Source organism: Sebastes umbrosus, chromosome 9, assembly GCF_015220745.1.
Source record: "Sebastes umbrosus isolate fSebUmb1 chromosome 9, fSebUmb1.pri, whole genome shotgun sequence".
Classification (NCBI taxonomy): Eukaryota; Metazoa; Chordata; class Actinopteri; order Perciformes; family Sebastidae; genus Sebastes; species Sebastes umbrosus.
This window is the reverse complement of record NC_051277.1, coordinates 9,400,122-9,426,732: the sequence shown is the minus strand read 5'-3', so window position 1 is coordinate 9,426,732 and position 26,611 is coordinate 9,400,122. Positions and strand designations below refer to the sequence as shown.

General features: G+C 39.3%; 1 protein-coding gene across 1 annotated transcript; it reads left to right on the top strand.

Moving 5' to 3' along the window:
• The first annotated feature begins 2,175 nt into the window (after positions 1-2,175).
• On the top strand, positions 2,176-25,276 carry gpm6aa (glycoprotein M6Aa). The gene is made up of 7 exons (XM_037780743.1): positions 2,176-2,608; positions 16,620-16,812; positions 17,411-17,567; positions 18,868-19,021; positions 20,126-20,202; positions 21,347-21,412; positions 23,212-25,276. The coding sequence occupies exons 1-7, from the start codon at positions 2,572-2,574 to the stop codon at positions 23,362-23,364; spliced, it is 837 nt and encodes a 278-aa protein (XP_037636671.1). The 5' UTR covers positions 2,176-2,571; the 3' UTR covers positions 23,365-25,276.
• Positions 25,277-26,611: the final 1,335 nt, after the last annotated feature.

The window sequence follows — 26,611 nt, the reverse complement described above, 5'->3', positions numbered from 1 at the left end:
ACGTTAATACACTGACTATAAGAATATATACACTGTATATGTGGCAGCCTCATCATGCATAATAATGGACACACCCTTTAATCTGCATCAAAGTGGTGAACCTACCAACTGACCAACCATCAGACAGACATTGCCGTCCCTCGAGCCTTGCCGCTAGCATGGCTGATAAAAAGCTAAGTTGCTAAATTAAAATAACAAAGGTTAGGCACTTAGTGGACACAGGAGGTTAGACCATTTGGTCGGACAATATGCTGCTACGGAAGGCTAATTAAATGATTAATTAAATATGTTGCATTAAGCAATAAAACATTGATAAAGCATTACATTTTAACATCAATAAATCATTACATTCATTTGAAACATTAGCATAATTACTATAAACAAAAGCCATAATCGAGATGATGGTGCAGTTCCTCTAGAAGGCTTACAAATTAAGCTGTTAGAGTTTCTTTAATCAGGGTGGATAAACAGTACTATATGGCTGAGGAAAAGATAACTTTCAATATGTTCCTGCACCAGTAAAGCTATAGATCGCCACCATCCATTACCTTATTTGACCATTAGGGTCTGATAGGTCAAACCATCACTCTAAAAGTAATTTCCACCTGTTAAAATTGGCCTTTCCATGCACCGATCCATCCATCGCTGTATTATTTACAATCTATTTAAGTCAATGTGTTTACTTATATCATTCTCAGCCCTCTTCACTGGCCTCTGTCTTGACTGCTTTCCAGTTCTCTACTGCAGCAGAACCTCAATGTCCCCACAGGGATCATTAAAGTTTCATCTAATCCACCTGCCTGATCATCCATCCATACACCCATCTGTCCGTACTTCATGTCAAGTCACATTCTATTTATACGGCGCATTTCATCCCAGAGCAGCTTAATGTACCTCAATGATCTTCTAATTATTCCTCTGTGGCTCCCATCCCTCTGTCCACCCTTTAGTTTGTCAATATATGTGTTATGTTGTGTGGCCTTTGGCCTTGGTCTTTATCAGTAGAAGGTATTAGCTACCTTGTGTGAGCAACACCAAACAAAATTCTTATTGATTATGTTGAAATGGCAAAGTGAATCTCCTGAATCTTGAGTTATTAGTTCTGTACCATATTTAAATTATGACTTCTGCATAACATGGAAGTCTTCTTGTACTGTGCAGAAAATTGTTTTGGCATATAACCGATGACGAATGCATATGTCCCAAAGAGTTTTTTGGGGGGAAAATTATCAACCCATTGGCTGTCCAAAGAGTTTCATAAAACCATGAGCTGTAAAACCTCAACCAAGAGCAGACCACATGATCCTTGAGTTTGAACCTTAAAATAGAGTTGGGAGATCAATAAAATTTTACTTTCAATTACGATTTTGGCATACAACAATTTTGAAAACAAGATAGTCGAGATAAAACAATTATTGTGCCGTATTCTGTTTTGCAGTGACGCTCGTTTGTTTTGTCTTGTCTTATAGATCCAGTGCACCCTTTCCCTCGGCTATAGGACGGCTTGGAAACGCACCCCTCGCCCGAACCTCGCTCGCAAAATTGTTTACAAGAGCACAAAGTTCCACATAAATCTAGCGTCCTAATTTTGCTCTCAAAGTGCACCTGATTGATGCATTTAAGTTTAAAATGCACAACATTTTCTTTCTAAATGCATGATGTTTCCAAAGTCAATGAGGAATCGTGTTAAATAATCACAATCTCAATATTTACCAAAATAATCGTGATTAAGATTTTTGCCATAATTGAGGAGCTCTATCTTAAAATCACCAAAATTGGTCAACAACTTTCCTATGCAGCGTCTGTCTACACATAAAGCATGCATTATTTATATGGTAGGAGCCCAGTGACACCTCCTTGGTGATCATATAATTGAATCTGTATGACTAATAAGATTAGGAGAATCCCATTTCGAAATCAGATGTCCCCCCTCCCTTTATTTAAGGAGAGGTTGAGTTAATGCAGTAGAGTCACTGCCGCGGGGGGCGACGGGCTTAACCATTCTGTCTGAGAACCGGGGTGTTTGGGGTGGGCCGCGCAATCAATGCTGACCAACACTCATGAACACCCCCGTCTAAACATGACTCAGTTAGAACGTCTAGATTCACCAGTCAGTTTCTATACCAATGGTGCGTTCAGTGTTTTAATTTTACATTTCTCACACACCTGCCTCTTCAGCTGCACACCCCTCATTGTCACACATGCGCTTTTCCTGCCTACCATAGAGACCACCCTCTGCTCCATCCAGCCCCCCCTACTCCCCTCCTCCTCCTCCTTCTCCACCAGGGACCAAAGAGGGTTTTCAGCACTTGCCACGGCAGCTCGCAATGGACAGCACCACAAAGGCTCAGTGATCTCTCTCACATCGCCCCGGACGCTTGACAGAAACCACAACTGACAGGCAATCTCGGCGTTCAGTAGGGACATCTAGAGAAAGTGAAAAAGTGAGAGAAAGGAAAGCGGAAGTGCTTTGTGGACTACCCTATAAAAAATAAATAAGGTTTTGAATCTGCACAAACAGGCATTTTCTTTTGCATATCTCTTGTTGCTCTAAAAAACAGAATCGGCACAATGGAAGAGGACATGGATGAGGGGCAGACCCAGAAAGGTAAGAAAAGTATTTCTTTGCATGTTTGGGGGAGATTTCCTTAAGTAAATCTGACATGGGTGTTTTGTCAGCGTGCCAGTGCTGCCTCTGCAGAGACAATTGCACAAATGTTAGCCTTTCCCTGTTATGAATAGGGGAGCAGCTGTTTGTGGTAATTCCTTTGTCCATTGAGTGTCAGCACTCCACTGAAGAGTGCACGTCTATATGTGCTGTTTGGGCAGTCAGAGGGGTGTGAACCGCTTCAGCGAGGGGTGGACTGTCTTTGTTTGCCTGATGAGGCTTTCATGCTTGTCGTGATGGCTGAGAGGGAAACATGAAGAGTGAAGAAACCAACCCAAGCTTCTACACTCAGTAATCCGTCAGCTTTCAGGTTTCTGTCCTTTGTGTACCGAATACCCAGACGTTGTATCTCGCAGCGGTGTTTTGCGACATTCGGTGTGAATTTGATGCAGGAGCAGGGGTTTTCTTTCGTGCATTTAAGAAGGGGCAGTGTTTGCTTTGTGCAAAGTGGAACTGCTATTTATACTTCACACTCCCCCACCACCTTTTTCTCTGCATGAATGATTCAGTGTATGGTCGGGAGCCACAAAAGCAAGAGATTGAGAGTTTGTTTACTAGTGGACAGCAACATTTTGAATAAAGAGGTTCCTTCCAAAAGCTACTACCGAAAAGACACATGAGCAGAAACGGACATGATGCTGTTGTCATGTATTGTAGGACACACCTTTGTCTCTGCCCTCCCATGTCTCAGATTTACTTCATGTATACAGGCATGGCTTCACATGTTTGTGTTTCTCCTCCCCTCCCACCTCTCCTCCCTGCAACATCCTCTCACAGGCAACACACATGAGCTGAAACAGTTGCCATGGCAGTGGCCAATTGTAGTCATTATCTATTCTCTCTTCACCCACTCCTGCTGATGACATTTCAGTAACACAGGAATAGTTCACTGTGTCTGAGAGTGTGGGAGGAAGAGAGAGAGAAAGAAGGAACAGAGGCAGAGTCAGGATGACAGAAATTGAGAAGAAGAAGACACAGCGAGGGGAAGAGAGATTCGAGAGAGTGCAAGAAAGAGGGAGTGAGAGGTTTGGGAGAATGTAGGTCGCACTATCGTCTACAATGGAGAGAGTGAATAATGCTTGATTATGTTAGTTATGCACACCCAGTAGCTATGTTGATTAAAGGGATTGACAAAATTGCTGCAAGATCATTGATGAGGGCGCTGTTTCCATGACAATTTGTAACGTTTGGCATATGCACCGCCAACCTCACATCACAGATTTGGATCCAATACTTCTTGGTCGCCATTACTAGGTGTGTACTCAAGCATTCCTGTTCAGAAAGCAAAATCTGTCAGCCCTGGCCACTAACACAAATGCTCACCCAACTGAAAGATGCAGCCATGCAAGCTGTGCATGCATTTTCTGTATGCCATGTCCATTCATTTGGGCCAAGCTCAGGTTTGTAAAGAGTTAGTGCGCACTCATATACTGCGAGCTATGTTAGCCCAAATGTGGCTCACTGACTGGCAAACCTTTTCTTTTGAATATCTTAAAAGATTGTAAAACATGCAAAACGAACGGCTATAGATATATTTTGTATTTAAGTGCAGTCAGAGTTGGTCGACGCTAGCCATTTCAGGGATGCAAAAGAGTCCATTTTTTAATTTTTTAATTTTTTTTTGCAGATGACGTAATTGTTTTTCTGTCACATGACAAACTTTGATGTTAGAAAGGATGGCGATTGGAGATTAAAACTCAAGCAGGGAAAAGAGGTTCAGGATCAAGTTTAAGATGCATACAGAAAAAAAAAAAAGAAATGTCATCATACATGGTGTTTATGGCTGACGTTTGTTATGTAATACTGTAAACATTCTCACCATTCAAAAAGACTCCGTAAATGACCGTAAACAATAAAAAGTAAATAACCAACCTGTTACCTCAGAAGCTGAAATCAATCTGGTCCACCGCCTGACAAATATATGCAGCCACCAGGGTGAGCTGCCTTCATGAATCACTGCCCACACTTCACCACAAACATAAGGACATCTTTGATTTGTTTCTTTTAGTAACTTACTTAAATGATTTGCTTCCAACTTTTTCTACTGCAGTACTTTATTCTTTGATAATTATATGCTAAAAGAACCATCTGGCCGGGGAAGGTTGAACCGATTCAAAGTTTGCTCAAGGCCAGCTAAAAGCTCCATTAGATGACACAGTGAGATGCATAGTCCATAGAGTGGTGAAGGGATGACGTATTTTTGTAGGCCATCCAGGAAGTTAGCATCGCCTTGTTTCCCTCGACAAAAAGTCAATTGGATTCTTCCATTGGATTTTGGATTATTGCAGAAGATAAGTTCTGTGGCAATCAAACATTTATGATACTTATACGTTTTGTTCAGCAAGATAATCTTCATGAATTAACAACACTTTTATGATTTTTTAAGTGACCGCCTTTTTTAAGACACTTAAAAGCTTCAAAATTCAAGAGTTGGATATTCACTGATGTACATCATAGAACAAAACTTTAAAGTCTCTTCAGCAACATACCTTATTTCAGGCATCTAACTAAAAACCCATTGACTTCCAGACGAGGGAACCGGAAGTGCTAAAATGCTAACTCATTTCCGGGTTTTAGGACTCATTCCTGCACCACTCTATTTCTAACTACCCTTTAAAAGTTAGAGTGAATCTGGCAGTTACCTAAATAATATTATTATTTAACTACACTTATACAAGACTACAAACACACAAAAAAACTTTGGGACGAGTAGTTTTGTGAAATCAATTTCCAAAATCAATCTCACAAGATTTAACTGGGTTTGGAAGGTTGTGTACGTTTTCCCTGCGGGTGAAAAATGAGTCGATTTAAAGAAAGAAAGGTCCCCATTTATTACCAGGCTACAATACGATCATGACACAATGTTTCAGGAGATTTATGGTTGATAAAGCATGACACATTGGAAGATAGGTATGTTAGAACACGGCAGCAGGGCTGACTGGTCACCTACCCACGTGGGACATGAAAACTGTCAGCTCCTTTCCTCGTTACTGAAGACAACATGATTGAAATGACTGCTCTGACGAAGCATGATGAACAATAAAGCCACCCTGTCAGGTTCCGTTCCATGTCACTCTGATTTCATGCCTATCTTTCTGTAAATATGTGTAATCGTTTGTGTGAGTCATCGCTCATTTTCAGGAGAGGTTAAAGCCTATAGCTGTACAATCACACATGACAATAAACATGCTAATAAGTAAGTAAAGAAAAAAATTAAACAAATAATATATTGTCATGGATAAGCAGGAAGAAATGTGAAAGCTGTCCTCTGTTGCTGTGATGCTGGCCCAAAGCAAGCTACAGTCCATCAAAGATCAAGTCAGAGGTTTGGGCAGAAACACTCAAGGCATTCAAGCGAACATTGCTCACAGCAAAAGTTCTCTAAAACACGAGCACTATAACAATATTTCAGTTCAGCCATGACAATTTTAAAAGCTTATGAATGTCACGCAACATTTTTTTTTACCTATGAGAGGGCCGCTCTGTGATGACATTTATAGGGGCCTTTATTGCCAACAACGGTGTACTATATTTACGATCTATTAGAAATTTATACCACCGTTTAAAAGACAATTTTATATAATTTTGTTGGTGAAAATGTAATACACGTCACCCAAATAAACTGCAAATAGGTACTTCCACCAGAGAAAAGGTGTAGGTGTCAACGAGTGCACTCACAGCACGCTAATGCCCTTCTGTCTTCCTCTTCTGAGGTTGCAAATCTCAGATTATGAGTCAGATGCACCAGGTGGGCACCGCTCACTTCAGCTGCTAGCCAAATGTAGCAGTGCACTCTATGTACCACAGGGGCCCAATCAGCTACGGGAAGCAAACCAACGCCCTACTGTTGAAAAAACGCAGCTTTCACTAATGTGAACACAGAGCTGAAATTATTGGGAGTTCTGCAGAGAAGTTCTGCAAATGAGCATAAAATGGGTCATTACTTTTAAAGAATAAAACCAAACAGCATTCTGGAGACGGTTCACACTGGTGGTGTTAATCGTCGCTGAACGGAAAAACTGAGAAAGGCACACCTGTTCGCATTTCTTGAGCCAAGAATCTACTCCGCAAGGCACCGCCTGTCCTTCTGTTTGATCAGTTTGATCAGGACGCTAACTTGGCAAGATGTTGTAACATGACGAGATGCTCATTGATATTTTTGTCTGTCGACATAAAACTCAGCAGAATTTGTCAAAAACAAAACATGGCACGAACACAGCAGACACAATGCAGACGTTTTGCTGTATTCTTTTAATGGTTCACTGAGTTTCATGCACTTTGAATCAAAAGCTCCCATAATAAATGTCACATTTGCATTGAGGTTAAGGCACGGTGGATTCACAAGAGGCTGCTTTCAAAATAGGTGCTGTGGTCAGACTGATGGCAGGGATAGACGCTAATATTTTTAAGCACTGGTCCCACGGGCCACCAAGCCCCTTAAATTTGGTGGCCAAAGTACATTATTGGTGGCCCAAATGTAAACTATGTAAAATACCTAAAATAAAATTTAGATTGAAAACTCAAGTTCTTTGTTCTCTCACAGTCTCTTAGCGGACACACTACAACAAATATAGTATTTTTTGCATTAAAAAACACTATTCAAATGATTAGGATATAGCAAGACATGACAGGAATAAATAGAAACAGGGTTTTCTGACAAAAGTTGAGTCGCGTGGCTCACAGTCAGGACACTCCAATAGAAAACAATACAATCCTCTTCTCAAGAGAGACTTGATAGAACTTGGTGACCACAGTGGGCCACTTACAGGGGATATTGGTGGCCACAGAATAACTTTTTGTGGCCGCGGGCCATGGTTAATGTCAAACCCTGTATGGTTTGTCAGTATACAGAACCACAATTGATTCTCCATTTGTGCATTTATAAAGGTATATAATTGAATATTTATGAAGATATTATTAATTTGTACAACATTCATGAATAAATTCCTTCATTTTCTAAGTTCTAGCATATCCAACTAGTTTTTTTTTTGTCATTTAGTTGTGTTGGTCATCTTGATTCAAAGAGCTTCTAACGCTGAAGAATTAAATTGGCAAAGACTTCAATTGAGAGTTTGTGTCTCATGATGGCCTGAATGCTTTTTGCTGAGGCTATACCACTCTGACATAACAGCTTCAACTCACAGCTCCGTGCTGTATCAGTGCTCAGTGAGTTCTGGCCATGCTACAGTACATAACCCCTCTCCTCCCCTGTCTCTCCCTCCCTCTCTCACTCATTGTTCTGAATCCTAACCTGACCAGAAGAAGTCAAGGGAGTTCCACCAATTGTTCTTTTGAAATGCGTTGGAGCTATTAGTGGAGGACTTTTGAGGGTTTTCTTATTGTACTCACAGGAATAACTCCCTAGTATAGATTTTTAGATAAAGAATAACAGGTGTTTAATTTGACACCATTCCCAAACAGCCTTACTGGGTCCTTGCAATGATGATATCTTAAAATCATAATATGATAGTGCAGCCATTCAACGTGATAGTGATTTTGTATTGTCCTATTTTAATATCGTCATGGAACTTCCCCAGTTGATTACTTACATTAAGACAATTATTTTTTTGTATTACAAGTTTTCTTGAAAATGTATGTTTAAATACACAAATGAGGTTTTATCTTGCTAATTTTCAGACATTTCCAGAACAGATAGCTGAACATCGGATAACGCCGGGTTCAAAATTCTTGTTTCATTGTGTTGACATATTAGAGTCAAAGGTTTATACAGAAGAGATTTTAGATATCTCTTATCACTCCATAAATCAGAAAATACTGTCAGCCATAAAAAAAAAAAAATAAATCTATTTTCGTCATGTTTACAGGAATAAAATGTATATAAATCAGGCCATGAATGATATATGAACAAACCCCTCTGTAAAAAGCTTCGGAACATACAGTAGATAGGAATGAAACTGGAGAGTTTGGTGTAAGTAAGTGCTACTGAAGTGGAGATTTCTGGCTCATGAGAAAGATATGCATTACAAGTTTTCCGACATTTTATGTTTAAATATGCAAATGAGGCATTATCTAATGCTAACTTTCAGTGAACTTAGGAGAAATCTACAGATGCAAATAGACAAAGTAGTAAAATAAACACCTAAATGTGTATTTTGGATGTGTTCTTTCCACTAGTCTGAAAGAAGACACCTTATAGAAGCAAAATTGCCCCAAAATCTCAATATAGAGCAGTGAATGACAAACACGTTTTTTGCCTGCAGTGTCTCCCCTTAAGCCAATAAAAGGTTTTTTCATTGTTTAAGCTCATTTCAAAGATACAACAACGTTCAAAATCTAGTTAAAGTAGGTTAAGTATTTATATATTTAGGTAATTCAAAGTAGAGTGCATTTGGAAACAATAAACAAAAATTGAGGACAACTCTACAGATTGGTGTCACATTCAATCATATGCTGAAGACAGACTATTACTATGCTCCATTGTTTAGGAGCTGTGAGTTAAATCCCTACACCCCTTGGTGCTTGCTCCTAATAATGTTGGCGATCAAGACATTTAAGCCGATTTCCACCCAGCTGCACGCTTTAAAATGTACAAATTGAAAGTAAAAGAACAACCCCTCGTCTCTCCTCCTGAGTGACGTTTGCTCCTCAGTTCCTGGAGTGAACCCGGCACAGACAAAAGACCCGTCCCCCGGCTCAGCAAGTCACGTAGTCATGTTCAGACTCTTTCATCTCTTAGTGGAAAAAGAAAGAGAGGAAATCAGTGGCTGGGCTTTTGGACCTGGCCTGTAACGTCCTTTTTGCCCAGAGGGGTTATCTGTGTAATGTGTCTCAGTCACTATTGTCCCACTGAATTTGTTGACATACAGTAAGTGGGTCATGGCTCTGAAGTACCCGGTCTATTCTCAGATTTTGCGCTGCCGTTGACATGGCAACCATACTGGTTGATTAAACATGCGCAGAGGAGATGGGGGCGTGCGGGAGCTGAAAAAAAAACCTTACTCGCTTCAGGGGAAGGGGGGCTGCGCATTAAATATAGGAAAGCAACGAGACATGTATTCACCCATTACTCTCAGACTGACACACCATCCCCCCACTGAGATCTCTCTCTCTCCGTCTCTCTCTCTCTCTCTGTCTGTCTCTCTCTCTCTCTAGGACCAGGCTCACTGCCACCCCACCCCCATACAAAACTCCTCTGGTAACAAGGAACTAATAACTGCTAGTTGAATGCGCTAAAATGGAGTCTGATTAGATATCTTGCAGTGTACGTGGAGTCAACATTGTACCCGTCTTAACATTAGATTACCATTTTCTTTTCTGTCACCCCCCCCCCCCCCTTTATTTTCAATTTGTTCATTTCCTCCTCTAACGCAGCATCTTATTAATTTTCTCTCTGACTATAACTGCATAAAAAGTAAAGCCTATTATCTTCAAAAAAGAAAAGATCCATTTTAATTAGGGATACACAAACAAAGACATAAATCATTATAGGCCAATATCATCTATTAAAAAACGCAATTATTTGGAATCAACTCAATATTACTTTATTCTGCTGACTGTGGAGCCAGCACTTTTATTATATTTTTGTCTAGGAATATTTATGTCACATTAGCAAAAGGATAAGACAGACATATAAAAAACACACGCACACACACACACAATATCTGGGTAGACCAAGTAAGAAAGTATCAGATATGTCTATTGCATTTAATCAGGCCTTAATCCCACCCTCCAGTGGGATGAAGGGATGACAAAAGTGACAGTATTAGTAATATTCAGTGTATCGCTGATGCCATAGGGCTAAACAAAGCTAAAGTAGTAAAGATCACTTAAGTAAGTGCAATGCTTCTCCTTAGACAGACCGTCTCTCTCATCTTGACTGTTTTCACAAATACATGATTAAAGGGTCGATCAGGCTTCAACAAAATACTGACAGGCCAAAAAGTTTTAAGTTTAGAGGGTTATTTACTAGGGGTGTAAATCATCAGTTTCATCACGTATCATATTACATTGATTCTTTTGACAACAATACAATATCTGCTGATATCACAAAGTCCGCCACAATCTCGATTCAGTTCAGGGGCCTGCGACTGATGTGAGATGATATCATATACCCATTTAACACAATCAGCACATCATCACAGAAGCAACTAAAATATGATTTGACAATGTTGTTACTGAGCTCATCCAGACATTTAAATGAAAAACATAATCTAATATTCTTAATAAAAAGAATACATTTAATTAGTGTGGGAATTTCAAAATAAAGGCGTATCTTCATAGACATACTTGGTCGGCACAGGTCTCAAAAGCAACTCAGAAGAAAAGACAGAATGAATCAGGATTAAGGTTGCGTGAAGAGAAATTATGCTTTCAGCTTGATAGAAGCGTCAGCGAGTGAAATAAAATGTAATATTGGAATTATTTAAGGTAAATCTGGGAGATCTTTAGTGGCCCTTTAAACTTTATATATGCTTATGTTGCATCTATCCTCTGACAAGATCCTGTAAACAGATCCAGTAAGGGAAAAAACAAACTCCAATAAGCTACAATAAGTATATTGACTGCTTCCATCACTAAACCAGACCTGCTTTGAGCTGGTAAAAAAACAGGTGAAATCTATCAAATCAATATGAACCCATAATATCTAACTCATTAGTAGGTTGAAAAGGGCAGCATATGCTTCGTTAATTAACCCCGACTGTCTCTTGGAGGTGAGAGTCGTGTTCTCTTTTGAAGGACGTCATTCAGCTCGAAGCATTATTTAAAGATAACCTCATCCCTCGTGTGTTGACTGGGTCAGTGAGAGAGTCTCAGTGTGTGTCTGTTTGTTTGTGTCCCTTTTGCCTGTCGGAGGATGTGACACTGACAGATGGAGGAGAAGTAGGAGGTGGGAGGGGCCTTGGGAGGGGGTCATCCTTTCTCTTTGTATTAGGGAGATGCCTTCTGTTGATTGGACCTCAGTGTTTGGGGTCATGCAGGCTTCACTTTTTTTTTTCTTTTTGTTTTTTAAACAGAGGCGTTTTTGTTTGGAGGATAAAATATCTAAAACCCCACCGTCTCCTGAAATCCTCTCTCTTTGTTCAAAATTCATGAGACTAATCCTCGTGTTGCCAGATTTTCAATTTTGGCAAGTGTTATTTATTTGATTAACAATCAGAGAGAAGAATATCCTTAGTTGTCTCGTCCCAGTTAGAGACACAAAAAAAGCATCTATTTTTAAAAACATGAACCTTCAATGCTTCAGGGATAGCCTCCAGTCTGTAATAATGAACACAAAAATAAAGCAATTTAGTAAGTAATTGGCCTATTCTGCCATGAAAGTAATAACTTATAATATCCAAAACGCTAAAATAGCTCCATATTGTCTCCTGCTTCACCAATACCAAGTAGCACACACACGATTCTTCATCGTTTCCCCCTACTTGTCCATTTAAATAAACCTAGACAAAGTCAATTAGGCCAAATTCCCAACTTGACTCGCTGTCTGTACTTCAAAAAGACAAGCAGCACTACACCTGTGAGCAAGATCAATTCAAATACTCGCGACTCCTCATCAAGCGGAGGATCTTTTATTTCCATCGCAGGTAATGTCGGGCTAAGCAGAAAGCATGAATAATGAATGTGAGAGGCTTGTGCTCGGCTGCACAGCGCCGCTTCTAAATTATGGATCAAGCATCCAGTAGCTCTCCGAGTCGCCATCGCACCACTACTTGCCATTTTTCACAGGCTCGGTCTGCAGTCGGATTAAGATCGATGACGAGTTACGGAGAGGAAATGAGAGGATGTGCTGGTATGAGAGGAGGTTGTGTGTAATGCAGTGAGGACGTGTATCAGCTGTATCAACAGCACACAAATCAATCATTGCATTGGCCAATCATAGTCTTCATGTTATCCTCAAAATGTTTGGGAAAGGAGCTAGAATGAAAGACTAAAAAGAGAAAATGAAACTGAATGCTTCACTCTAGACTCCACTATGACCACGATGTATTCATTTGAACCCGTCATTTAATTTTGCCCTTTCCTAATACACCTCTCTGCACTGGATCCGATTAGTTTCCCCCCACAAAGTTAAAAGTAGACAATCAATAAAACATCACTCTTGTTACATCCACTCACCGACGCTCCCATCTTACCCTGTAACTTCCTCCTCAACTGTTTCCATGGAAACAACACTTCCATTCAGTCAAGTGACAAGACGACTTATTTTGTTGTAGCTGGCAAACTATCATAATGCAAAAAAACAGCCGACCAGGTCTGTGTCGGTAATAAGCAGTAATGACACAATGACTATTGGTTTGATTGCCGCGGTTATGGGGGGGGGGAGTTAAAATATATTTAAAATGAAGAACAGGCAAGATGCCAGCCCATGCAGCTGGTTTAATCTGTCTGCAGAAATGTAAATAATGCAGAGGTAATAAACCTTGATTGAGGCCACGACATAAATCATTTATATTACTGCTCATCTCCCTTCATGTAGAGCACAGGCTCCAAACACCCACAGCACCATATTTAACCAGCATGTCTCAAAGGTGGGTTAAAGAAAAGCAACATGAATTTTCTCTTAAAATGAAAAAGAATTTGCTCACTATGCAAGGTTGTAGCAACTGCTCCTACTCCAGGTGATATCTGTAGGACGTTGAGCTTGAATATTTATCTTACTTCAGCAAAGAAAAAGCCCAACTTGAGATTAAATACAAAAACCTAATTGGACAAATGACAATCAATATTGTATTTATATAAGTTTTCATGTGCTCCATCAGGGTGCTTCATAAAATCAAAACAATTTTGTTCACATATGACATTGAGGCAATAATAGCAATGCCAATCTACAGTATTTAATCATCTAAATAGTCACTCGTCTGTTTTGCTCAGTATACTGACCGGACAGCTTGATCTTTTACAGTCACTTAGACAGGCACACTGACCCAGAGTGTGGAGGGTAAATGTGACTGCTCTCTCTCATCTCGTCAGACAACACCATCACATCAATAAATCCTGTCCCTGCCTGCTTCCTGAAAGGAAAAGGTAACTCGAGATAATGAGTGTGAGGAAAGGGGTAGTGACAGAATCACTTTAAGTCTTAGAGATATTGAAAAAATGGCTATTGGTATTGTACAACGTGCATTTCTGGCTTCCTTCGTTTAACGGAACATGTTTAATTTCTTATGTCCAGTGGGGGATTTGAGGAGGGATTGGATGCCCATCATCTCCTAGTAGCAGAGAGAGTGCAGGGGCAGACAGGTTGTATGGTTGAATATGTTAAGTCTAGTCTGCCTGACACATTGATCCTTTATCTGACTGAGGTCTGTGCAAGTTTACAATCTATGGCTCCCACCATGGCTCTGAAATATCAGTAGCCTCCTCCGGGCGCAGCTGCGCCACGTTCCGGCTGTGACGTGGCCGCTGAAGCTGATCACGGCCCCTCTAGACAATGATAGAGAAGCTGCTCGTGCATTGATAAATTCACGGTGCTGTCCGTGGTGCTGAAGTAGTTAAACATTTTAAATTAGCTTACTGCTTATTTCCATGCGTAGGTGGTCACATGTAGTGAATCTGATGTATTTTTGGTGCAGGCGTAATGATAATGACAACAGTATATTTTTCAATCTAAAATATGAACCAAACAGTAGTTTCAACAGCCCAGAATGCAATGCATCTAAGATAGATACTGCACTTTGAATAAAGACAAGAGACACTCCTAACCTTGAATGATTACATGCAAACAATATAGATAAATCTACCTTTTTATCAAAAGCAATTCACACTGCTTTTATGGGAGCCGTCCAAAAGTATTCTATGAAACAACTGTGACGACAAGGCAAGCTGAGGGCGACAAAAACTAATGACAAAATATAAATGCAGTGAATTGTTTATCTTAATAGAGGGATTTATATCAAAACTACCCTACCCCATTAGGCTTAAATTGTAGAATTGAAGTTGTTTCACCACTCATCCAAGAGGCGGCACCAGTTTTACTGGCAGATAAGGAGTAACCAGCCATGTAAACCTACTGCAGGTAGACAGAGTCACGTGAATTCAGGTGTGAATTGGTGTGAAAGCACCCGGGAGTGAATGTCAGATGGCACTGTCAGTACCTGATAGTCTAAAAAGGCACCAAAGGTGAGGTGTCTCCTGAATTTCATCTCCCTTGCCAGGTAATGTCCCATTCCCCAGGGCTGGGAAAGGTGTGATGGAAAAAATACCAAGGCAGTGATGATACAGGAATGTTGTAAACAGCAAGTAGTTGCTGTCACAGCAACTCTCCCCTGTTCCTTTTAGATGAAAACCTACAGAAAAACCTGTCTATCCAGATGTGTACCTGCTGTTTAAACCATCCACTTGGGCATATTTCCAACTTTGCACAACTGAGACCCGAAAGCACCCACAAATAGAGACTAAAAAACAGGCAACAGAAGCATATCCAAGGGGCATTGATAACCTAACTCATGGAGCTATTTATATTTCCCAAAACTGTAGCTGACCCTCGTGGATTTTTAAGTGTAAAAAGCTGCAGGGGTTATTGGGAAATAGTGTATACATTCTCAGCAAACTTTTCCAGGACAAAAGAGGTTAAAAATAAAGTGGTGAGGCAGAATAGACATTCTACGGTCTAGCACTGGATTACATCAGTGAGGATGCAGAAAATCGAGGCAAGCCTGGGCGAGGGTCGGGGCTGCACCAAGTGTGTCTGAGCGCTCGGCACAGCCCAGCAGGCAGACCAGCTACTTGGTATTCCACTCAGGAGTCTGAGCAAATATCCCTCCTCCTCCTCTTCCTCCTCCTCCTCATCAACTCTCTGCTTCCGACTCTGATCCAAAACCTGCTTTGTAACTCAGGTGAAGACAGCGAGATAACCATAAAAGAGATGGTGCTAAAAACATCCTTGATGCACGATCCTGAGATATTTCATCATCTCTACAGTTGACGATGAAAACCGACTGTGCTGTCACGGAGTCTCTTTTGTGAAACGAGGACAGCCGTGCGAATGCAGATGAATTAAATCACGAGCCATGATAGTGATGCAACTGATCAAGAGGAAATTTTCCGTTTCTATGAACACGGAATTACATTTGTGCATTTCACATGCGTGTATTGATTTGGACTTCAGACGGTTATGCATATTTAGGAAGCAGCTCTCCATTGTGATACGGCTTTAAATGAAGAGTTACAAATTGATTCAAAATGGGCTGGGCTTTGTGGTTATACTATACTGCAATGCACTGCAATACCCCTATAAAGTCTGGTTTTGTTCTGTGCTTCCACAGGAAATAAACTCCACTTCTCTTGTTGTTACTCTGAGAAATGGCGGACTCAGGAACCACAAAACACACAAACACTAACACACGACTGGGAGACTCATAAATCTAAGTAATTCATACAGACACACTCGCATGCACGAGTATTTACAGACTCAGCTTCTCTGTGAGCAATCTGTGCAACAGGAGATTGAAGTTGGAGCCCGAGCGGCGATTAGTCACCTTAAGGGCCCCCGGCGACAGGAAGCCGGGCAAAGAAGAATGGGGTTAAAGGTCAGGATCACTATGTAAAGCTCAGGCTGAGGTTTTAGTGCTGAAGAAAATGTCAGCATCCTCTGTAGGGCTGGACAACTGACACAACGAATATGTTGCACAAACCAAGAATACGGGGGATATGTGAGGCCAGATCACCTCATGGATAGAGTACAAGAGGCCATTAAATATCCTACTCCATTTTGTGGATTTGAATGCTGCAGTCCAACTGTCAAGGTGTTGTATTTTGTTCATGCATGCAGAGCTGCCTCGTCCCCCACTGTGGTTTATGTGTTTAAGATTCTCAAAAACTAAATGGGATTACAGTGTACTCGCCCATTTGTTGAATTATTTAAAATGATAAGAATCTTGTCTTACTTTGAGTCTCAGCAAACCTTACCTGGATGTACTTTGAGAAGTTGAACTGTCCTTTTCTGTCTTTGTTGGCTAATAGTTTTCTGTATCTCTTTGTGTGTCTTTAGGATGCCTTGAATGCTGCATCAAATGCCTGGGCGGGATCCCGTACCCATCTCTCATAGCCACCATCTTGCTGTACGCGGGCGTGGCTCTGTTCTGCGGCTGCGGACATGAGGCCCTGTCTGGCACCGTCACCATCCTCCAGAACTACTTCGAGGTGGTGCGGAGCCCTGTGGATGCACTGGACGTCTTCACCATGTGAGTAGGAAACGGTCGCATCGGATTTAAGGGTCACTTAGTTGTTGAAGGAAACATTATTGACCCTGAAGAACTGGCAATTTGCACACCCACTACGGGGAAAAACTAGGTCTGCAAATGACGATTAACTTCATTATCGATTAATCTGCAGATTATTTTCTAGATTAAACATTTGATTTATAAAATGTCCGAAAATAGTGAAAAATGTCCATCCCAGTTTCTCAGAGCCCAAGGTGATGTATTCAAATGTCTTGTTTTGTCAGCCCAAAACCCAAAGATACTCAGTTTAATATGATATAAAATAGAGACAAGCAGGAAATCTCCATATCTAAAAGGCTGAAAACAGCATTTTCTGCCATTTTTGCATGAAAAATTACTTTGACAATTAATCGATTATCAAAATAGTTGGCGATCAACTAATTGATTAGTCGACTAATAATTGCAGCTCTAGAAAATGCTCTAACATCACTTGACCCACAATTAAATCTCCCCGCCCTGTGGCATTTTCACATTAAGACTTGTTATATTACTAACTAGAAACAAACTGTAACATAGCGTTTTCATGGGTGTTTTCAGTGGCTCTCTATTCATTCTCCAGGATTGACATTATCAAGTACGTGATCTATGGCATCGCCTCGGCTTTCTTCGTCTACGGCATCCTACTGATGGTGGAGGGCTTCTTCACCAGTGGAGCCATTAAAGATCTGTATGGAGACTTCAAGATCACCACCTGCGGACGCTGTGTCAGCGCTTGGGTACGACTAACATCTTAGTGCATGTTAACAGTCAAATTTAGATTAGATTTTGGGTGCGTTATATCCACAGTTTATTGCTATTATAATAATATCTACTACTGTCTATGAGCTTCCATTGCTGCTGCACCTTTTGAGGAATCACTTTGTTATCAAGCAGTCTAAATGTCAGGTCATTTCCCCGGGAGTTACCCTCGAAGGTTGAGTAGGTGAAGGCTTCCGCAAGTCTTTAAGGCATGGTGGCTTACACTACTTTAGTTATTTGTTTTAAACAAATCACGTTAGTTAGGAGTTTAACAGAAAGTAGAACAAAATGTGACAGATTTTATAAATCCAGAATAGGCATTGTTATTGGGTTACGTCAAATGTTAATCAAATATTATGGATTATTACTTTAGCTAATTACAATTCAACTTTATATGTAGAATATGTAGGAATTGAGTAAGCATGACAAATCAGGCAGCAAAACGTATTGTAATGCTTCTGTGCACTAAATGATTTCTGAAGAAATTCCTAGTGCACAAACTGTGTCCCAGCTGAACTGCTCTGAAATTCTACTGAAAACATTTATCAAAAGTAATTTTATTATACTGCCATAACAATAAAAAATTAGGAGCACTCTCATATGGAGCATATCAGAGAGCCTGCGGCAATCCTAACAAGATTATCTCTGGGACATAATTGCTTAGCAAATCTGAAGCCCCGCAGGGAGGCGAAGGAAATGAGCTATGCTGTGGTATTTGTGGTCATTGGGGTCATTAAGTTTGTGTACTAATCTTGTGCCCATGGAAATGTCCAAACCAAAATAAGACCGGCAGAAATTAGCAAGTGGTGGCTTGGGAACACCTTGTAATCTAAAGGGCCACAGGTTCACACCACACGATTTGTATCCCTCAATAGTCGACTAACACTAGACACGATTTTGTCGACTTATCGTTTAGTTGATTTAATGGACGGATCTGTAAAACTGAGTTTCTCCACAAAGAATCACTCAAAAGCACCACTTTAACTCTGGTGTTTATCAGAGATGTGCTCAGAAGTTTCTTGATGAATGAAAACAGCATTATAAAACAACAAAACGACAAAAGAAATCCTAGTCCACTAAGACCAAAAAGACCCGTGTGTCCTTCCATAATGCACTGGATCCCATTCTGTAATAGTGTTAGTGTTAGTAGTAGAAGTAGTGTATAGGATACAGAAAACATCAGTCTAATTTGAAATAATTCAGAAAAAGTTCAATCTTGCAATCTGTTAATCGACGCAGTACCTAAATGTGATCTATGTTCCTCTGTTGCCATTGCAGTTCATCATGCTGACATACATCTTCATGCTGGCTTGGCTCGGAGTGACTGCTTTCACCTCCCTCCCAGTCTTTATTTATTTCAACATCTGGAATATTTGCCAAAATGCTACCGTGCTGGAGGGGGCCACACTCTGCCTGGACCCGCGCCAGTATGGTAAGGATGGATATTCTGGCCCCGCACTGCTGAACAACAGCTCTCTCATCTATGTTGTACCGTCTAAATTGTTTTTAGCTTCTCAGAAAGGTTGTTCTTTCCCAACTCATCTAGCAGACTATAAAGTTTATTCAACATGTACAGCCCCTTAGTTTGTTCCTGTAAAAACCTCTTCTTCAAATTCTGGATGGATAATGCAACTATTAAGATTATGGATAACTGATGGTGAGTAAAATTATATTTTGGCATATAACAGAAGTTTAGTTCCTACTGCACAGGAATCTAATAATATAGGATACATTTCACACTTAATTTGTTTTATAACATTATTTTGCATATAAGGACATTAAAAGGTCTAGTGTGTTGGATTTGGCGACATCTAGTGGTGAGGTTGCAGATTGCAACCAACTGAAACTTTGCCAAGCGTGTGTAGGAGAACTACGGTGGCCGACGTAAAAACATGAGAATGCGAATGGCCCTCTCTAGAGCCAATGTTTGGTTTGATCCTTCTGGGTTACTGTAGAAACACGGCGGCCAGCTCCGTGAAGAGGACCCGCTTCATATGTAGATATAAACGGCTCATTTTAAGGTAACAAAGACAACAACAATTCGTATTTTCAGGTGATTATACACCAAATAAAACACACATATTAATATTATATTCCATTTCTGCCAATAGATCTGAGTCTAAATGTTACACAGTGTTCCTTTAAGTAAGTTAAACAAGCCACTTCTGAGATTAAATACTGCAAGTGAACCAATTTGTTCCCTCTTTTTATATTTACAATATATTGGGTTAACTGTTACTGCAAATTACTGCCATGAAAATTTTAATGATCCAGAATAGCGTTATGTTGAGCTGGGATAAAGGTCCTTCGTATCAGTAGCTTATATGGCTGGCTCATTACTTTTAATTAGTGCCACATCTTTCAGTCCATTAGCCACCGGCGGCCACTAATACAGCCTCTGTGTCAACAACCATTTCAGCTGCCACCATCATATTAGAGGCCTGTGCTTTGTCTTTGTGTGACACTGTGTACATTAAGTCTGTGTTATAATAGTTGTACATGAACCTTTTGTCACTCTATACATTATTTATTTCAGGTATTGTGCCAATCAATGAGGCGAAAACAGTGTGTGCTGGATCAGAGAAGTTCTACAAGATGTGTGAATCCAATGAGGTAAGACGAAAAGCAATATCCATGTATCAAACACTATACTAATTACTGTAGATTACGTAAATTCAGAATTTTACCGATAAATTTATGCTTAGGATATGTTTTCAATCTTAGGAGAACTTTACATATTAAAAAATGATTATGAGCAGTTTGAATGCCAACAACAGCTGGAGAGTTGGAACAGTCATTCAGAAGATCTCACTACAATTGCACACCAAACACACACTATTACAACCCCAGAACCACTGCCTACGTGCCCTTAAACAAGTCACTTAGCTGCTCTGGTGGAGCTGCTCAGAGGCAGATAGTATAAAAGCACCAGAGAGAGCTGTGAATTATCTTGTTTCCTTGTCAGCTTACAGTGTGATGGAACATGCTGTGGTTACATACAGTAATGCATGCATTACTCCTGTGAATAAAGTGAACAATCTGAGTAGAACCATGTAAACATAATCTACATCGACTGCAAAAACTAACAACATCTGCTGACTGGGAATATTGCTTACATGCAAAAAATCAAAAGGCACCTTAAAGCACAACATTCTACATCTAACTAGGTCTGGGAGATAATTCAAAATGATGATTTATTGTCTTTCAATGGAATCGTATCGTGATGAAATCATATATCGAGATATTGCGATACATAATTACGTCATCTAAATTGATAATAGCAATCACATACAAACTCCAATTTCTCAGAAAAACTGCTAAAATGCAGTTAAATCAAAATATTGTCTTTATCTAATTACTCTGTATTTGTGTGCATACATGTAGACATAGTCAGTGTATAGCTGGAAGTATTTATTCATTTTCTTTTTCTATAATTTCACTTTACCATTTGGTTATTTCATATAGACTATATATTTATTGAATTACCGGAAAACATGTTATATTGTGATATATATCGTTATCGAGTTTTGAAATTATCTATATCTGGATAAAAGATTTTGGCCTTTTTTTCAGCCTTACATCTAATCAAAAATTTCACAAATAATGAATGATAAAGTTCGTAATAACATGGGTTTGTGGATGTAAAACTGAATGAACGTGAATGTGTACATTTGCATTTTCAAGAATAATTTGCATTGGCAGAGACGTCCACTAATGCTTGAAGAATAATATGTGCTGTGATTTGTTTTTGTTACAGCTGGACATGACATTCCACCTGTTCATCTGCGCCCTCGCTGGAGCAGGTGCTGCTGTCATTGCCATGGTGAGACATCAATAAAGCTTGCACCTCTCTGTCAAGGGATGAAAAAATCAAAACAATAAGTCAAAACTAAAAATCTTTAAAAATCAACAAGAAAATACAAAACGACAAAACAGAAGAACACATTTCTGTGGCATGAATTTTTAAATGCAGATGGCACACCTATGCTGGTTAGAGTTTTTTTTTTAAACTAAACTCTACGTCATCTTCTTTGGTGTTAGCATGCAATTTCTGCAGTGGTGTTCACTGCTTTTGAAAATAAAGGGAATAGTGGGGAAATCCAGTAGCTGGGAAACAAAACAGTTGGGGTTTTGTTGTGGCCTGTGTTGTGTTTGTGTGAGAGAATAGCTGTAGTTTGGAGAGAAGGCATTTTGGCGCAGTGAAAAAGACAGGGTTTGTCTCCCTCCCTCCTTCCTTCCTTTTGGAGGCGCCAGGCATGTCATGCCGTTGTCATGGAAACAGGGAGAAGAAAGGCTCTGAGATTGTTGCAAACATCACTCAGTAATTTGTGAGGAGCCATTTTCTGAGAAACAGAAAGTGTTTGCTATTCAGGGATGATGCTGCAAAATGTGGCAGGACTCTTTTCCGTACTATACTAATTTTTTTTCAAAGCTGATGGCCGAGAAAAATTCATCACAACAGATACGCTGATGATATCCCGATAACGAGCTGCCCTCAAAATGGCTTCAAAACCAAAAATCAGTACTAAAGTATTCTTCAAAATTCAGTGTATGAATCTCAGTCGCCTAATTGGTCTTTCTGCATATCAGAAACAAAGAGCAATGCAGCTATGAAACTGTCATTCCTTGTGAAAAGAGAAGCTGTGTTACAACCTCAGTCATTAAAGCACAATACATTCATTATATTCTTAGCTGCCATGGTAACACAAGTCCAAGACAACATTTAGCATTACGCTGCCACCTGCTGGATCATTGGAAACGTCCTCCTCAATTTAAAAGGGCCAGTATATCCAAACAAGCTTTACAACTGGGCTGCAACTAACGATTATTTTTATTGATTAATCTGTCCATTATTTTTTCATTATTTGATTAGTTGTTTGGTCTATAAAATGTCAGAAAAATGTCGATCAGTGTTTCTCAAAGCCCAAGATGACGTCCTCAAATGTCTTGTTTTGTCCACAACTGAAAGATATTCAGTTTACTGTTATAGAGGAGTAAAGAAACCAGAAAATATTCACATTTAAGAAGCTGGAATCAGAGAATTTTGACCTTTTTTTTCAAAATAGTTGGCGATTAATTCAATAGTTGGCAACAAATCGATTAGTTTATTAATCGTTGCAGCTCATTATGACTGAAATGTCCCTTAAGGACGTGATTAGGGCTGCAACTGACAATAATTTTCATTAAGGATTTATCAGTTGACTGTGTATATCAGGGATTAATCGTTTACTGACAGAACCTACCATCTTTAAAGATATATATATCTACAAAGATATAAAACATAGAAAATCCTCATTTTAGAAGCTAGACCCAGCAAAGATTTGTTAGTTGAAGACTAATCAGTTAATCATGCAGCTCTACTTTACAAGTATTCATTGCATTTTAAATTGACATATAAAGTAGTATAAGTTTTTAATTTGCCTCCGCAAAAGATAATAAAACTTAGAAATGAATAATAATGTATAAATTCTATTCAAATAAAGATGTTATGGAATATGTAACATGATTTCACAATTAAATTAGAGCAAATCTGAACACAAATCGAAAAAGGCAGATCTTATATGATTTTCTTACACTGATTTTGTATTAGTGTCACACTTTATGATTTTCCACATCTCACAGATCCACTACTTGATGGTGCTGTCTGCCAACTGGGCCTACGTGAAGGACGCCTGCCGGATGCAGAAGTACGAGGACATCAAGTCGAAGGAGGAGCAGGAGCTTCATGACATCCACTCCACTCGCTCCAAGGAGCGTCTCAACGCCTACACATAAAGACCAGCGTGAGGCCTGGCCCTGCCACTCCGGCCTCTCTCCCTCTCTCTCTCTTCTGTCTTTCTCTCTGTCTCTCTCTACCATCCCCTCCCGAGGGGGGGCGGATGGCGCCTAGGGCCCTCGCCACCGCTGATGTCACTGGTGCGTCATATGACAATGTGATCTGGGGGGGCAACGTCACACAAACCTCCTCAGTCACAAACAGCATTTCAGATGAAAAAAAAGCCCCTTTACCTCTCTCATGGATGGTGTTATGATTATCATTATGGCAGTTATATTATTCTTGATACAAGTCGTTTAGTGCTGATAGTAGTCCTAGTGTAGTTTGTAGAATCAGAGGTAGCAGTAGTATTTCAATTTTTTTTTTTTTTTTTACTTTGAATAATTTGCGTATAGTTGTTTTATTTTTCTTATTTTTTATTTGATGCTACGTGTCATTTTCGCTCTCATGCATAATTTATTTTTGCTGATTGGGGGGGTCAACAGGGGCTTAAAAAGGGTTTTCAAGCACATTTCTCGTGTCGTGTGTCTGGAGATTTCATGTTCAAAAACTATGTACTGTATGTGAACGGGTGGTTAGTTTTTAAAAATATCTTAAAATCTCACAACGCAACCATAAAGCATCGTAAGCCTTTGTCATACCAGTATTCCCAGGGATTCAAACCGCTTTCACGTGAAAGTTATTCAATCTGTTTTTCTATTTGAACATATACAATAGCAAGATGAGACAATAATAAATACCAAATCATTAGAGTCAAACAAATATTTGCTAGACGTGCCAAGCCTGTTAAACAGGAAACAACGACTTTGATAGGATATCAAAGATGAGTCAATTAAAGGACAAATTGTGGGTTATTTTATGATAATCTTGCCAATCAAATGTATTTTAGGACTGTGAATGATTCCATGGTCTTTGAATCATGAGCCACAAAAAGCACATGCAAACATACTTTCATAACCCCTTTTTTTAATTTCTTAAAAGTGGAACTTTATAAATACTAAACTCCTGTTTTTTGCAGAACTCTGCACTGTATATACTGATATATCAAAGCATACCTATATGTTAAGCACTGATATTTAAGGACAATTCATGTGAGAATAAGAAGAGGTCACTGTGGGTCAGTCCACATCTATCCGTCTCAACCGAAAAGAAACCCTGAAAGTTGTTGGTGTAATGGCACTCCTTGGTGAATTGTCAGATGTGAGAAAAAGTGTGTGTCACAGTAATTTTGTTCATTGACAGTAACTGTATTGCTTACACATCCTGATGCCATACCACTGCAAACGTGGCCTGTCAGTTCATTGCCTGGCGAAAATTTATTTTTGTCGGTATTCCTAAAAGCTAGTTTCATGCACTTATTTGACCATCTCTGTGCTCTCTCTCTCTAGATGTAAGTGCATTGGTGTTCAACTCAAAGTTGGATAACTGTACTGTTAGTAAAGACTGTGAATTTAGATGTTTTTCGTGGCATGGACATGCATTAATATAGTCTTATTGACTCAAAAGTTACTTTATTTCACTTCTTTATTTTTACACTTTTTGACTGTCTTGCTGGATCAACCCTTTGTTTATATGTGCAGTAATAAACCTCCCACGCTTACCGCGTTATGCTACTGATATTAGAGACTGTAGTCTTTGAGTTGTGTCTATTTAGTTTGTGATGAGCTCTCAACCATGTCTTAAAACTAATACTTGTACCAACATTGCTTACTCTGTAATGATCTGAAAAAAATGCTTTCAGCTTTCTCCTCGTATAGTCTTTTGTACTTTCACTACGAATGCTTAGTAGCAGGCTTTAAATTGAATATGTTTTGTACATTCATGTGCCAACAGCTTGAAGTGGCTTATTTGACCTGTATGATCAAATTTGCTTGCATTAATAAAATTCACTTGTGTACTTGTTAATAAATACTTTTTGTGTCTTGTGTCCAATTTGTTTTGATGGTTAGGTTAAATTATTTAGTAGTCCTGCTGGGAGTATTATAGGATTACGTATAAGCCAATATGTCTAGTTATTAAGATAATTATTTTAAGAGAAGAAAGGAAATTGATGTTCATCACGAGGAAATACACTCAGTACAACCTCAAACCACTAGATGTCTCCCTTTCCTCTTAGTCATTCCAAATAAAGAGTTGGCATCCAAAAATTGAAAGTTAACATGAATTAGATTAGACTCGAAGATTATGAAGCACTCTCAAACACTTTTATATGATTTATATTAACATAAAGTGGTCATTTTGCAATTGACCTGATATAGTACAAGTGAAGAATATTTTTTTCTTTTTTAGGTATAAGTTTCCAAACAATGAATGTATTATGTTTTGTACTGCAAGGATCAATAGAGGTACAATTAGAAGTAAAAAAAAAAAAATCCAACTATTAAAATCTATGTTGACTACAGAGCTATACATGGTGTACTGTATGTCTGTTGCACAGTATCTTAAAAACATATATCAACAGATTCCATGAAAACTTCACAAACAAAACTTGAGTGTCTGTGATTTTATTTTGGTTGTGATGCAGATATTAATTTTCTACCATTTTGTAGCCAAGACTAAAGAAAACAAATGAAGATTAGAGACCAAATCCCAAAGTTGTGTTTGTAAAGTCACAAAATCAGTTTCAGTTAAAATACAAATGATAGGAATGATGTCACTCACTAGGCAATCAAAGATGGAGGATTGTCTAAAACTAGAGGAAGTTCGCACTCATTGAGTGCCTTTTAGTTTACATATGCATTTAAGCTTTATAGTAATGTTTTAATTGTGAGAAATGTGTTTTAACATCTGCAATGTTTAAATTTCTATCAACATAACTAATGCTCAGTAGAAAAAACTCTAACAACACATTCAGACACATTCAGACAATTTCAAGCCAACCCTTTAAAAATGAGCTAAGAGCAAAAGCTGTGTGTGCCAATGCTAAACCAACAAGCGCACAACAATATGAAAGGGCTCCACTACTGTGGACCCGTCATCGGCCGGCAGGTTGAGTTTGGCCCCCTATCCTAAGCCACTGGTCCATCCAGTCAGGTAATAAATCACATCCAAGATTACACTTTGCACCCTGGTGCCAGACAGAACTCCCTCACACATCTTACATACAATATGGCCTCCAGCTCAATAATACATTTACATTTAAGGAATGTCCTGAGCGTCAGAGGGACTTACGTCAGAATGGAAACAAAAAAAAAAAAAAAATACACCTAAAACCTAAAGTCAAAGCCACAGTGTATTATGAAGGAA